At 44.5% G+C, this 13,855-nt stretch overlaps 1 protein-coding gene and 1 pseudogene across 1 annotated transcript; both read left to right on the top strand.

Moving 5' to 3' along the window:
* The first annotated feature begins 470 nt into the window (after nucleotides 1-470).
* Nucleotides 471-600, top strand: LOC115503597 (annotated as a pseudogene).
* A 10,609-nt stretch (nucleotides 601-11,209) lies between these two features.
* LOC115502122 (histo-blood group ABO system transferase 1-like) lies at nucleotides 11,210-12,113 on the top strand. Its single transcript, XM_032591275.1, is given in 3 exon segments — nucleotides 11,210-11,405; nucleotides 11,408-11,803; nucleotides 11,806-12,113. Coding segments are annotated over 3 exon segments (900 nt in total).
* The last annotated feature ends 1,742 nt before the right edge of the window (nucleotides 12,114-13,855 follow it).

Raw genomic sequence — 13,855 nt, 5'->3', positions numbered from 1 at the left:
ACAGAAAAGAGTCCATCAAAAAACCATTAAAATAAATTAATTCAGTAATGTTGCAGAATATAAAATCAATATATAAAAATTGGCTGCATTTTTATAGACTAACAAAAAGAGTAATTATGAAAAATCCCATTCACAAAAGCATCACAAAGACTAAAATATTTAGGAATAAATTTAACCAAGAAGGTAAAAGATCTATATGCTGAAAACTACACAAAATTGATGAACGAAACTGAAGAAGTCACAAATAAGTGATATTATGTGCTTATGTGCTTAATAAGATATTATGTGCTTATAGAGTGGAATAATTAATGTCATAAAAATGTCTGTATTACCCAATGTGATTTACAAATTCAGCGCAATTCCTATCAAAATTCCAATGGCATTTTTCACAGAAAAAAAAAATCCTAAAATTTGTACAGAATCACAAAAGACCCCAAATAGTCAAGGCAATCTTGAGGAATAACAAAGCTGTACTTACCTGGCAGGAGAGATACCATGATCATGAAGGTGGTTTTCCTGGGTCAAGGCTTATCCATTGCACTCTGAATGTACTGATCTCTGTGATTTTCCCAAATGTGGGAAATGAAACAGACTCTTAACTATAGAAAACAAACTGATGGTTACTAGAGGGGAGGTGGGCAGGGGTATGGGTTAAATAGGTGATGGGTATTAAGGAGGGCACTTGTAATGAACTTCAACTGGGTGTTGTATGTAAGTGATGAATCACTAAATTCTACACCTGAAACGAATATCACACTGTATTTTAACTAACTGGAATTCAAATAAAAACTTGGAGGGGCTCCTGGGTGGCTCAGTCAGTTAAGCTTCTAAGTTCAGCTCAGGTCACTATCTCACAGTCCATGAGTTCGAGCCCACATTGGGCTGTGTACTGACAGCTCAGGGCCTGGAGCCTACTTTGAGTTCTGTGTCTCCCTCTCTCTTCACCCCTCCCCTGCTCTCTCTCTCTCTCTCTCTCTCTCACTCTATATCTCTCAAAAATAAATAAACATTAAAGGGCACCTGGGTGGCTCAGTTGGTTAAGCCTCCAACTTCGGCTCAGGTCATGATTTCACAGTTTGTGAGTTTGAGCCCTGCATCAGGCTCTGTGCTGACAGCTCAGAGCCTGAAGTCTGCTTCAGATTCTGTGTCTCCCTCTTTCTCTTCATCTCCCCTGCTCACACTGTCTCTGTCTCAAAAATAGAAATAAACATTAAAAAAATTTTTTTAATAAAATAAAAACTTGGAAAAAAAAGAAATAAACACTTCCTAATTTCAAACTATATTATGAAGCTATGGTAATCAAAACAGTATGGTATTGGCATAAAAGAAGACACAGAGACCAATGTAATAGAATAAAGAGCCCAGAAATAAACCCATTCATGCATGGTCAATTAATTTACAACAAAGGGGCCAAGAATATACAATGGAGAAAGGATATTCTCTTCAATAAATGGTTCTAGGATAAGCAGAAAACTACATGCAAAAGAATGAAACTAGACCCCTCTATTACACCATGCACAAAAATCAATTCAAAATGCATTAAAGATTTGACTATAAGACTTGAAAACATAAAACTCCTAGAAAACATAGGGGGTAAGCTCCTTGACATCAGTCTAGGCAATAATTTTTGTATTTGACATCAAAAGCAAAAGCAGCAGGGGCACCTGGGTGGCGCAGTCAATTAAGCCCCTGACTCTTGATCTTGGCTCAGGTCATGATCTCACAGTTGGTGAGTTCAAGTCCCACATCGGGCTCTGTGCTGACAGTACAGCACCTAGCTTGGGATTCTGTCTCTTCTTCTCTCTGCCCCTCCCCCACTTGTGTTTTTTTTCCCTCTCTCTCTCCTCTCAAAATTTAAAAAAAAAAAAAAAACTTAAAAAAATAAAAAATCAAAGGCAGCAAAAGCTAAAATAAACAAGTGGAACTACATCAAACAAACAAACACTCTGTACAGCAAAGGAAATCATCAATAAAATGAAAAGGCCAAATGGGAGAAAATATTTGCAAACTTGTAACAGGTAAGAGGTTAATATCCAAAATATATAAAGAGCCCAAAATATAAAGAATATATAACTATATACACAACTCAGTAGTACAAAAACCAAACAATTCAATTAAAAAATGGGCAGAAGGTCTGAATAGATATTTTTCAAAGGATGATGTATAGATGGCCAAAAGGTACACAAAAAGGTACAAAGTCAGTAATCATCAGGAGAATGCAAATCAAAATCACAATGAGATATCACTTCACACCTGTCAGAATGACTGTCATGAAAAAGATAAGAGATTAACAAGTATTGGTGAGAATGTGGAGAAAAGGGAATCTTTGTGCACTGCTGGTGGGTGTTTAAGTTGGTGTAGCCACTATGCAAAACATTATAGAGATTCCTCAAAAATTATAAACAGATCTGGGGCGCCTGGGTGGCGCAGTCGGTTAAGCGTCCGACTTCAGCCAGGTCACGATCTCGCCGTCCGTGAGTTCGAGCCCCGCGTCGGGCTCTGGGCTGATGGCTCAGAGCCTGGAGCCTGTTTCCGATTCTGTGTCTCCCTCTCTCTCTGCCCCTCCCCCGTTCATGCTCTGTCTCTCTCTGTCCCAAAAATAAATAAACGTTGAAAAAAAAATTAAAAAAAAAATTATAAACAGAACTACCATTTCTGGGTATGTATCTAAAGAAAATACAAATAGGATCTTGAAGAGCCATTTCTACTCTCCTGTTCACTGCAGCATTATTCACAACTGCCACAATATAGAAACAACCTAAGTGTGTCCATCAATGGATGAAGAGATGAAGATGTGAATATATATACAGGAATTCTAAATATGTATTTAATTCAATATATTTAATTCAGCCGTAAGTAAGAAGAAAATCTTGCCATTTGCCACAATGTGGATTTCACCTTGAGGACATTGTGCTAAATGAAACATGTCAGGCCAAGAAAGATAAATACTGTATGATATCACTTATATGTAGAATCTAAAAAAGTCAAACTCATGGAAACAGAGAAAAGAATGGTGGCTTTCCCGGGGCTTGGGGGTGGGAGAAATGGAGATGAAGAGATGTTGGTCAAAAAGTAAAAACTTTCCATTAGAAGATGAATTAGTTCTGGCAATCTAATGTACAGCACGGTGTTATAGTTAATAATACTATATTATACACTTGGCAGTTACTAAGACAGCTCTTAAATGTTCTCACCTCAAAAAAAGAAATGGTAACTTATGTGATGAGTTGGAGGTTTTGGCTCACGCTATGTTGGCAATCATGTTGCAATATATAAGTACCAATTCAACAGGTCGCACACTTTAAGCTGACAAAATAGTATACGTCAATGATATCTCAATCAAGTTGAAAAGAAGATAAAATTCAATTAGTTTTCACAGTAAAAAAAGGCTGCATCTTGTATGGTTCCAATGGTCTAACATTCAGGAAAAGGCAAAATTGTGGAGATAGTTAAAAAAAAAAAAAGTGGTTTCCAGGGTTTGGAGGTTAGCAAAGCACAGATTTTGAGAACAGTTAAATATTCTGTATAATAATATAATACAATGCAGTCGGGCTCTGTGCTTACAGCGTGGAACCTATTTGGGATTTCTCTCTCCCTCTTTCTCTCTCTCAAAAATAAATAAATAAATGAATAAACAAACAAACAAACATTAAAAAGGGGGGTTCACATCCAGGACATATAAAGAATTATAACTCAACAACAACAACAACAAAACAAGGCAACTAAAAAATAGGCAAAAGGCTTGAATAAACACTTCTCCAAGAAGATATACAAATGGCCAGTAAGCACATGAAAAGATGTTCAACATTAGGGAATTGCAAATCAAAAACACAGTGAAATACCACTTCACTACCCTTAGGACAGCTACTACCAAAAACAGAAAATAAAAATTTTGGATAAAGAACATGTGGTATCTATCTATCTATCTATCTATCTACACACACACACACACACACACACACACACACACACACATATAGGAATATTATATATATAATATATTATATATATAATGGAATATTATTCAGCCATAAAAAAGAATGAAATGTTGCCATCTGCAATGATGTGGGTGGAGCTAGAGAGTATTATGCTAAGTGAAATTAGTCAGTTAGAGAAGGACAAATACCATATGATTTTACTCACAGGTGGGACTTAAGAAGCAAATCAGATGAGAAAGGGGGAAAAAAGAGAGAAGCAAACCAAGAAATAGACTCTTAACTACCAAGAACAAACTGATGGTTATAAGAAAGGACATGGGTGGAGACAGATAAATAGGTGGCAGGGATTAAGGGGGCACATGTTGTGACGAGCACCAAGGGTTGTATGGAAGAGCTGAATCACTGAATTCTAAACCTGAAACTACTATTACACTGCGTGTTAACTACCTGGAATTTATTTTTTTAAGGCTGTTTATTTATTTTTGAGAGAGACAGCATGAGCAGGGGAGGGGCAGAGAAAGAGAGGGAGAAGGAGAGAATCCCAAGCAGACTCCGCACTGTCAGCACAGAGCCTGATGCGGGACTCAAACTTGTGAACCGTGAGATCATAACCCAAGCCGTCATCAAGAGTCAGACCCTTAACCGACCGAGCCCCCCGGGTGCCCCCACTAACTGGAATTTAAATAAAAACTTTAAAAAATTTTTGGTGAGGACATGGAGGAACTGCAACCCTTGTATAATGCTGGCGGGAATGTAAAACGGGGCAGAACTATGAAAAGTAGTATGGTACCTCCCCCTCCCCCAAAATTGAAAATATAATTACCATTATGATCCAGAAATTCCACTTCCGGGTACTAACCCAAAGAAGTAGGGACTTGGAAGTTATTTGTACACCCATGTTCATAGTAGCATTGTTCGCAATAGCCAAAAGGTGCAAGTGAGTCAAGTGCCCGCTGAAGGATGACAGGATTAGCAAAATGTGGCATATATATTCAGCCTTAAAATGCAAGGAAATTCTGCCACGTTTCAACATGGATGAAACTTGAAGACATTACGCTAAGTGAAATGCCAGTGACAAAAGGACGAATACTGTATGATTCCACTTATATGAGGTAACTAGAGCAGTTAAATTCATAGAGACGGAAAGTGGAATGGTGCTTGTCAGGGGCAGGGGATAAAGGGGATGGGGAGTTATTGTTTAATGGGTAGAGTTTCAGTTTGGGAAGATGAAAACAGTTCTGGAGATGGATGGTGGTGATGGTTACATTTATGTTAATATACTTAATGTCAAGGAATTGTCTCTTAAAAATAGAGTGCAAACTTTGTGTTCTGAATATTTTACTACAATGAATAAAACGATGTCTGAAGCCTCAAGTGTCTCCCATACCTGAATGTTTACACAGTAACAAAACGGATGCACAGACCAAAAGTGAAAACATAAAGTTTGCTTTTTTTTTGCATCAGAGGGTAACTGGGGAAGTGTTCTGGGTAAGGATGAAGGATTTCTGGGCATTCCTCAGGTGACCTCAAAAAGAATTCTGTTGAATAATAAGTTTATCCTTCTTTTATACTTTGAAAAGAAAAAAGACATCAAAGAGAATCTTCCGGCTAAGATAACGGCAAACCCAATGCCAATGTGCATTTGCCAATGCCAATCTTCATCACAAGACCTGGCATGAGTACTGTGTATAACTGGGGTAATGGATCTAGGATTTTTCTTTTCTGAGGGACATATCTCAATTCTGTTGCCTCTGTAATGGGAGGCACCCAGAGTTTTTTCCGTATATTCTCTCTCTGCTTGGGTCGTAGGCCCTGAGCAAGTGGCTCTTTCTGCCTGGAATCCCAAGGATTCCCATGGGCTGAGGCGAGGAGGGTGCCGTAAGAACATGTTGGCAGGACAGTCTGGGCATCTACAATGCATGGCCCCTAGATAAATAAAAGATAAAAGAAAACCTCTCTACCCAACCAAGGTTCCCTCGGAAGATCAACAGCCATGCCCTGCCCCCACCCTTCACCCCTACTCTTCACTGGCCTTCTATTTGGCTGCTTCCCTTCCTGCTTAAGAAGCTGCACCTGGTTCACTATGTTAGCTGTGTTCTTGCCAAAGCAGATTCTGAGACAAAGTTCTGGGGACAGGATGTTTATTTGGGGTGTGATTTCAGGGTGAACAGGTACGAAACTGGGAGGGAGAAAAGCCGCCGCTATTAGCAACTAGGTCTCAAACCTGCGGCCAGCCCTCTCAGAGACAGTATGCAACGTATCTCAGAATTGATCCGCTAGAGATCAAGGAGGTGTGTATTTTTTTAAAGGCTGCTCTATGGATATTAAGTACCCCTGCACTTTCAGAGTAAGCCTGACAATGAAAGCTGCCAAGCAGTAAGAAGACATACAAGTATTTGAGGAGGCACCATGTCTGCTGGGGAGGTGGGGGAGGCTGTCCACTATCGCTGCACATGAACTTGGGCAGGTGAAAATGGGGGGGGGGGCTTCATGATTAATGGAGGAAATGACATGTCAGCAGCAGACATGAAAAGACAAATTGTGGCTTTCACCTCCAAATCCTAAATTTTGGTATCAGAGATTTAGAAGGATGTCCTGTCATGATAATTTCCCCAACACCAGATTAGATAAAGATTCTACAGTTTGGAAGAGGGAAGTGAGAGGGGAGGCAGCACATGGAAAGCACCGGTGCTACTGATGCCTAGCAGTCCTCAGGCAGTTCTGTGGAAGTTGGGCAACAGCCAAGATATTATCTGTGTTGTGAGAACAAACTACCCTTCATCATCTCTCCTCGTCTTTAGACAGGGCACCCATCATACCTGTACGCTCATCTATAGGTGAGAGTACTTATCTGAGACCTTGCACCCGTCCAACTCATCTGGATGGCTAGCACCGTTCCAGTAAGCCCCCGGAATGGGTGAGCAGTGGAACATACCTCCTGGTTCACATGCACTTGGCTGAGTGTAGATTCTCTGCCCACAACCTCCCTGTGCCACCTTCTTTCCCCTTAGCTTCCACAGAGACAGAGGCTCGTACCCCATTTTAGAAGCAGCCTCTACCCATGATGTGGAGTGGGGTTGAGGGGTGAGGGCAGCCCCAGGGCCACCTCTCATCCTGAGCAAGGTGGCCTTCCACTGCCACCAACAGAGCATGCATCACAAGAAGATGAGTGACTGCCAGTGTATCCAGTTTAGGGAGGATCCCATAGGCTCCTTGCCACGAGGATCATAGGAACACTCATCCTGAGAAGGTCCCGGTGGTGAAGGCCTCGCAGGCTCTTTCCTCAGGCAGCTCTCAGTGGGCCATCACTGAACTAGGCGAGAGTGGGGCAGTTAGACTCCAGAATCACGGCTACGGAGCAGAGCCACAGGAGGAGTTCTGAAGCCCTGGGATCCAGGAACCCAGCTCTGTATATAAGACCCACCTTGTAGTAAGAGTAGGTGGAGGCAGCTCAGTCCACCACAGAAAAAAAAACTGAAATGTAAGAGGCAGTTTCTTGGTCCTGGCCAGGCTCAGCGCTTATCCTGCAACCGAGAACCCTATCTTTGTTCTTTTTCTCCGTGTCAGTTGCTTGGGACAGGAGCCCCTTCGTACCAATGATTTTACTTTGCACTCACCACAGCCATGGAAATGGGAGGTACTTTTTCCCATTTTTTAGATGTATATCAGAGGCCCAGAGGGAGGACTGTAATATATGCACAGACACAAGTGAGTTCGCCGAGCCCGTCTCTCCAAGAGGGGGCGGCAGGAGCAGATTCTGCTCCTCAGGAGCCATCAACATTTCTTCACACACTTTCTCTCTCTGAGCCTCCGTTTCCTCACTTGTAAGACTGTGAGGATCACTCCCATTTCTCAAGGTGGCTGAGAGGCTGAAATTTGGTAGATAATGCATGTGACCTGTGGGTCCTGGTCCACAGAAGTGCTCAGACACTCTAGCTGCTGTTTTTGCCGTCTTCCCCACCTTCCCAACCCTATAACAAGTTCAGTTGAGGAACTGCATCCTGAGGGCATTCACATCCAGCCCCAGCCAGAAGTCACAGGTGTGGTCCGTGCAGTATCCCCCCAAAGAGCCCAACCTCTAGCCCAGGGGGTAAGTGCTTGGAGGCAGATTTGCAAGGCTTTATCGGAATCTCCAGTCAGACATCTGGACGCGGCAGGTTGCTGAGACTACCTATATCAGGCAAATGGCTTCTTTAGCGCTCCCGGCCAGGATGGCTCCAGTAACACAAAGGACAGGAGTACGCTGCATCCTAAAAAGAAAAGGTCCTACAACCCGATGAGGCCTCAAGGAGAAAGAGACACCAAGTTGCACGGCAAAATCATTGGACACTTATGGAAAGGAGCCTGACACCTTGTTTGGAGTGTGGCTTTTGGATCTGAGCAAGTAAAGGTGGATTCCTCTCAATCTCGTGCATAAGAGTATCCAAAGGTATGCCTGAAAAGCTCTCTTAAGGCTCCCTCCAATATAGCAAAAAGAGGAGGAAGGGGTAACTCGTCCCATCTGGAGGGATAGGAGTGGGTATTCTGGGGCAGGACAGAATGAAGTTGTTGAGGAGGTCTTGCCAGTATTCCAGATGAGTCTATGGGTTCCTGGGAGAGGATGGGGGCTGCAATGAACCTGCAGCAATTTATTGTTCCAGGTCAGCTTCCTCCTGCTGTTTTTCCAGGGACCAGCAGCTTGAAGCAGGGCCCTGTCCCCATCGGGTATGACAGCAATTGAGAGAGGATATGTTCTAGTCCTTGTCTTGGTGTGTAACAGGTCTAGGGAGCAGGGGGCCCTTTGGAGAATGTGTCCTGGCGTGTAAGCCACAGAATAACCCCCTGGATTCTACAGAAAGAGGTAAAATGAGGATATTAGGGAAGCATGGACAAAGGGTTGGGGGTGCTAGGATAAAGTCTGGACAATGTAAGTGGCCAGTGGCAGTGGTGACAGTCTAAAGAGGACCCAGGCACTTGTGTTGCTGAGGCTGGAGTCAGGAAGGCCAGAGCCCAGGGCCTGACACACTGGCCAGGTGGTGCCATGGAGACAGGCGAGCCTGGAGGTTCTCGGGCTAGTGGCCTGGCATTGCCGAGCAGTCAGGGCTTGCCCGAGTGGTCAGAGGCTATACTGGTCTCTTTCTGGTCTTTTCCTACATCGCCGGTGTCTGCCCCATCCCTTCTACCTCTTTATTCTGTGAGGTTCTTGAATCTCCAAGGTTCCCAGGGAAATGCCATGGTGAGCAGGGCAATGGGTTGAGCCTGCCCTGGGATGAGCAGAGTCCCCAGATAGGCACCAGAGCCACAGACACATACGGCTAGACCCAGAAGCATGTCAAGCACATGCTCCTTATCCTCTGGTGCCATTTTTTCCTCAAAGCAGTGTTTCAGTTTTCTGGCATTTGCCACATCACAGGGTTGTCTTGATATTTTGCCACTACGTTAGCATCATTGACTAGGGGTGACAATCAGGATTACACAAACATTCTTGGGGCACCTGGCTGGCTTAGTCAGTAGAGCATCTGACTCTTGATCTCGGGGTTGTGAGTTCAAGCCCCACGTTGGGTACAGAGATTACTTAAAAATAAAATCTTTTAAAAAAAGATTACACAAACATTCTTATGCACAGCTAGGCAAATGTCACTATCTGGACCACAAGGGCGAAGTGTCAGACCCTTAAGACACTCACCAAAAGTCACTCATTCCTTCCTCCTAACATGCTCAGAACTACCCTAAGAAGATTTCAGAAAGCCTGGAAAAACCATGTCCTCAGCCACCTACTTCTGTGGGAGGCAGAAACAAGGTGTCGCAGAGCAACACAAGAACGCCAGCCAGCTTCAGGGTGCAGATGGCAAGTGCTCCTTACCCGCCATGGGACTCTTTTATACCAACTGTTAGTCCCACAGTGCACTGCAGAAGTCTGTGCCAGACGTTTTATTTTCCAAGAGACATAAGCTTGGAACTCCTAGGACCACAGAGGGGGATACAGGTGTGGGCAGAGTACAATAAGCCCTGAGTCTAAAATCGCCCTGGGTCAAGTTCCCTTCTCCACCTTGAGGGCCCTGCCTAGGGTCAACGGACATGGCAAGCATAAGGGGGAAAACCAAAGGAACGTGATGGGGGAAAGAGCCCGGAAAAAGGAAACTGCAAAGTCTACACAGGCAAGCCAGAGAATCAGAGTACAGGGTGGCCAAGAACCCAGTCCTGGAGTCTGGCTGCTTAGTTGACACTTGCCAGCTGGCCATGCGGTCATGGGCTGTTCACCCATCTCTCTGAGCGTGTCTCTCCACTTAGACCTTGAGGGTAGTATACCATCCAGCCCCTGGCCTTGATTTGAGGAGTCAGCAACATAATGCCCATAAGGTTTAGCAGCCTAATCCTAACCACAGTAAAAGGCCTGGAATCTGCAGAGTAAGGGCTCAGTGGAATTTTAAGTGATTATTAGAGGAATAAAGGAAAACAATCCTTGATCTGTAGATCCTCTCTCTCTTGCAGCATGGTTACCAAATCAGGCCTCCTGAATGATGGCCCACATGAGCCTGCCTGGATGTGAACTTGAAGACATTCTGTTCTCAATTTTATTGACTTTCAGGAAATTTTGTGCTTATGTAAAGACCTCACAGCCAGTAAGTGTCAAGGGAAGGCTGGAGCCCTCTACCCTCCTGTTCAGGGTGGGTACTGCCCTGCCCTGCTTTCATCACAATCTCTGCCTTTTACCTGCTCAGTGGCCTCCATGAGCCAGTTTCAGGAGTCTGGACTGCCCTCCTACATGCTGGCCCGGAGGTTCTAGTGGCCCATTGACTGAGTCCTGCTACCTGGTTATCTGATACAACCTCAAATCAGAACTGAATTTATCAATGTTCTGCCAGTCTAGGAATCTTACTTAGCTCGGTGACCCTGAACTCCCAGCTTCCAGGGGCCCTTTGCGTGGAGGTGGGACCTCAGGAGAAGCAGAGGGCATGAGCACCTCACAGTCAATGTGCTCCACCTCACTCTGCCCAGGGGAGGCTGCTGTGAGTGGAGCCTTGAGGAGGTGCAGGTCCTTAGCAGCATCCAGGAGACTTAGGGTGCAATATTGAAAGTGGGGTCATGGCTCAGCTGCTGAGGATATTCTCAGAGGACGTAAAATGTTACTCGCCTCATTGAGTGAACTTCCTTCTTTTAATAGCTCTTGCCTTGGCCTTCTTTGGCTGCTACTACTGAATCCAAGAAACCAGATGCTAGGAAGCAGCTCAGCTGGGACAAGAAAGGTTATTAGCAAAATCCATGGCCTGGAAAGTATAAAATCATCAAAGATGACGTATCCCCAGCCAGAAGTTCTGACACCCTCTGGGAAAGATGTCCTTGTCATGACCCCTCGGCTGGCTCCCATCCTCTGGGAGGGGACTTTCAAAACTGACATCCTGAATGAGCAGTTCCGGCTCCAGAATGCCACCATTGGATTCATCACGTTTCCTGCTAAAAAACCCAAAACCCACCTGAAGATATTGCTGGAACTGCAGAGATGTACTTCATGGCGGGACACAGGGTGAACGACTACGTCTTCACTGACCGGCCAGACCACGTTCCTCATATTAACATCCAAAAAGGAAGGCAGACAATCATCCTCAAGGTCCAGAGCCATGCCCGCTGGGAGGACATCTCCACGTACCACACGGAGATAATCCATTTTCCCCAGCAACGCTTCCACCAGGAAGCGGATTACCTTGTGTGTGTGGATGCGGACATGAAGTTCAGCGACCACACGGGCGTGGAGATCCTCTCCTCCTTGTTCCGCACCCTGCATCCTGGCTACCGTGGGCTCAGTCGGACCCACTTCCCCTATGAACGTTGGCCTCAGTCACAAGCCCATGTTCCTGAAGATGAGGGGGACTTTCATTACACAGGGGCCTTTTTGGGGGGTCAGTGCCAGAGGTGTACAGGCTCAGCAAGGCCCTCCACGAGGCACAAATGGCCGACCAAGCCAACCACATCAAAGCTGCGAGGCATGGTGAGAGCCACCGGAACGAGTATCTGCTTTACCACAAACCCTCCAAGGTCCTCTGCCCTGAGTACCTGGGGAATCACAACATGCTGCACAATACCTGGGATCAGCAGGTAGTAAACTTGTCTTCCAACATAAAGTGCATTGGATTTGTGACTATGGAAGAAGCACCAGGAAATCAAGACTTATCAAAGGAAGCTTCTAGAAAGGACTGAGGTGATGGTGAGGCAGCCCTCATCTTCTTCCTGGCATTAAATTAAAACCAGTTTTACCCAGAAACGGTATAACCCCTCTTCCTTTTCCTGTCTGGTTGAGAAAAATTGCCGATGCCTCCCACCATCTCCCCAAACGTAGGCTCTCCTTGTACTGTCCTCCCCTACCGCCATACACCAAACACACACTCTTAGGCAGGCCTGATTCCAGAATTCAAGCATGGTTCCTGAGTTGCCATCAACTTTAAATTCTCACTGTGTGCTCCCAACGCTTTTCAGGATGGAGGAGGTGGGTGGTCTCACCTTGTCCTAACATATCAGGGATCGGAGATAAGATCTTTTCCAAAACAAGGAAGAGGTTCCTAGACACAAAGTCTCCTGTCTCTTGTGGCACAAAGTCACACACAGGCCTGCTCTGGCCTTGGCCAAGCAGATGCCCGCAAGCCTTCCGTTTAGTTTCCTTGTTAAAACTAAAAGAATAAAGTGACACCAAAAAAGACATCCTTTCCTGGTGCTTGGCTTCTTGTCTATCCCCAAACACTGCCAGCTGTCCACTGAGAGACAAATAGATCTCTCTGCCTCCCCTTCCCCTGCTGACTGCTTCTGTGTCAGTTTCAATTTACTAGTGATTTGCCAGTGTCCTCTTAGCTGAAGTAAACCTATGTGTAGATGACAATAGGAAGTTTGTAATTTTCATGAGAACCTGTTGTTTTTACTTTAAAGTGATATTGGTGTCCTTCAACAAGGCTCTTATGTGTCATGAAATCTGGCATCCCCCTTGGTCCTGCTTCTCCCCTCATACACAAGGGCAGAGGCAAGTTGCTCAGGAGCAACATTTATTTCTCTTCTGTTGGCAGCAAATTAGCAAACTAATTTCAGGGCCCTTTCCAACTGTTAAAGGCTCTGATTCTCAAGTTGTATGTTTTTCTGTGTCAACACTGATCAACTTATTTCTACACAAGAATAATTCAGGAACAATGTTTTCCTCTCTATGCAAGATGAAAAGAAATTTTTATGTTTATTTTTGAGAGGGAGCATGAGCAGGGGAGGGGCAGAGAGAGAGAGAGAGAGAGAGACAGAGAATCTCAAGCAGAATCCGCACTATCAGCGGGGAGCCTGACACGGGGCTCAAACTCAGGAACCACAAGATCATGCCCTGAGCCGAAATCACGAGTTGGATGCTTAACTGATTGAGCCACCCAGGTGCCCCAAGATGAAAATATTCTCATAGGATCACAGAAGCCTGACTGTCAGCTGTGGCTGCAGAGCAGGTCCTGCAGTCCAGGTCTTCCCTTCCTGGTCCATGGTCTACCCTGAACTCCAGAGTGAAAGGGTGTCCCAGAACCGCCCTCTCCATCCTTTCAGACCTCTGTCCAGCCAGAGGCCTCAAGGGGCACTTCTCGGCCCTTCCACCTAGGTGAAAATGAAACACAGTCTAATTTCTGGTTTCCTACATTTTTTTTAAATAGACTTTTTTCTTTTATATATATATATATATATATATATATATATATATATATATATTAAATATAATTTATTGTCAAATTGGTTTCCATACGACAGCCAGTGCTCATCCCAACAGGTGCCCTCCTCAACTGCCATCATTCACTTGACTTTTTTTTTTAAAGCAGTTCTTGATTTACAAAAAAAAAAAAAAAAAAGTGACAGAACATGGGATTTTCCATAGCCAACTCCCCTTCTCCCTCTCTATACCATTTCTCTTATAATTAATCCTTTGCATTAGT

This window comes from Lynx canadensis, chromosome E2, assembly GCF_007474595.2.
Source record: "Lynx canadensis isolate LIC74 chromosome E2, mLynCan4.pri.v2, whole genome shotgun sequence".
NCBI lineage: Eukaryota > Metazoa > Chordata > Mammalia > Carnivora > Felidae > Lynx > Lynx canadensis.
Note: the sequence above shows the minus strand (reverse complement) of the source record. Positions and strands in the feature narration are given on the sequence as shown.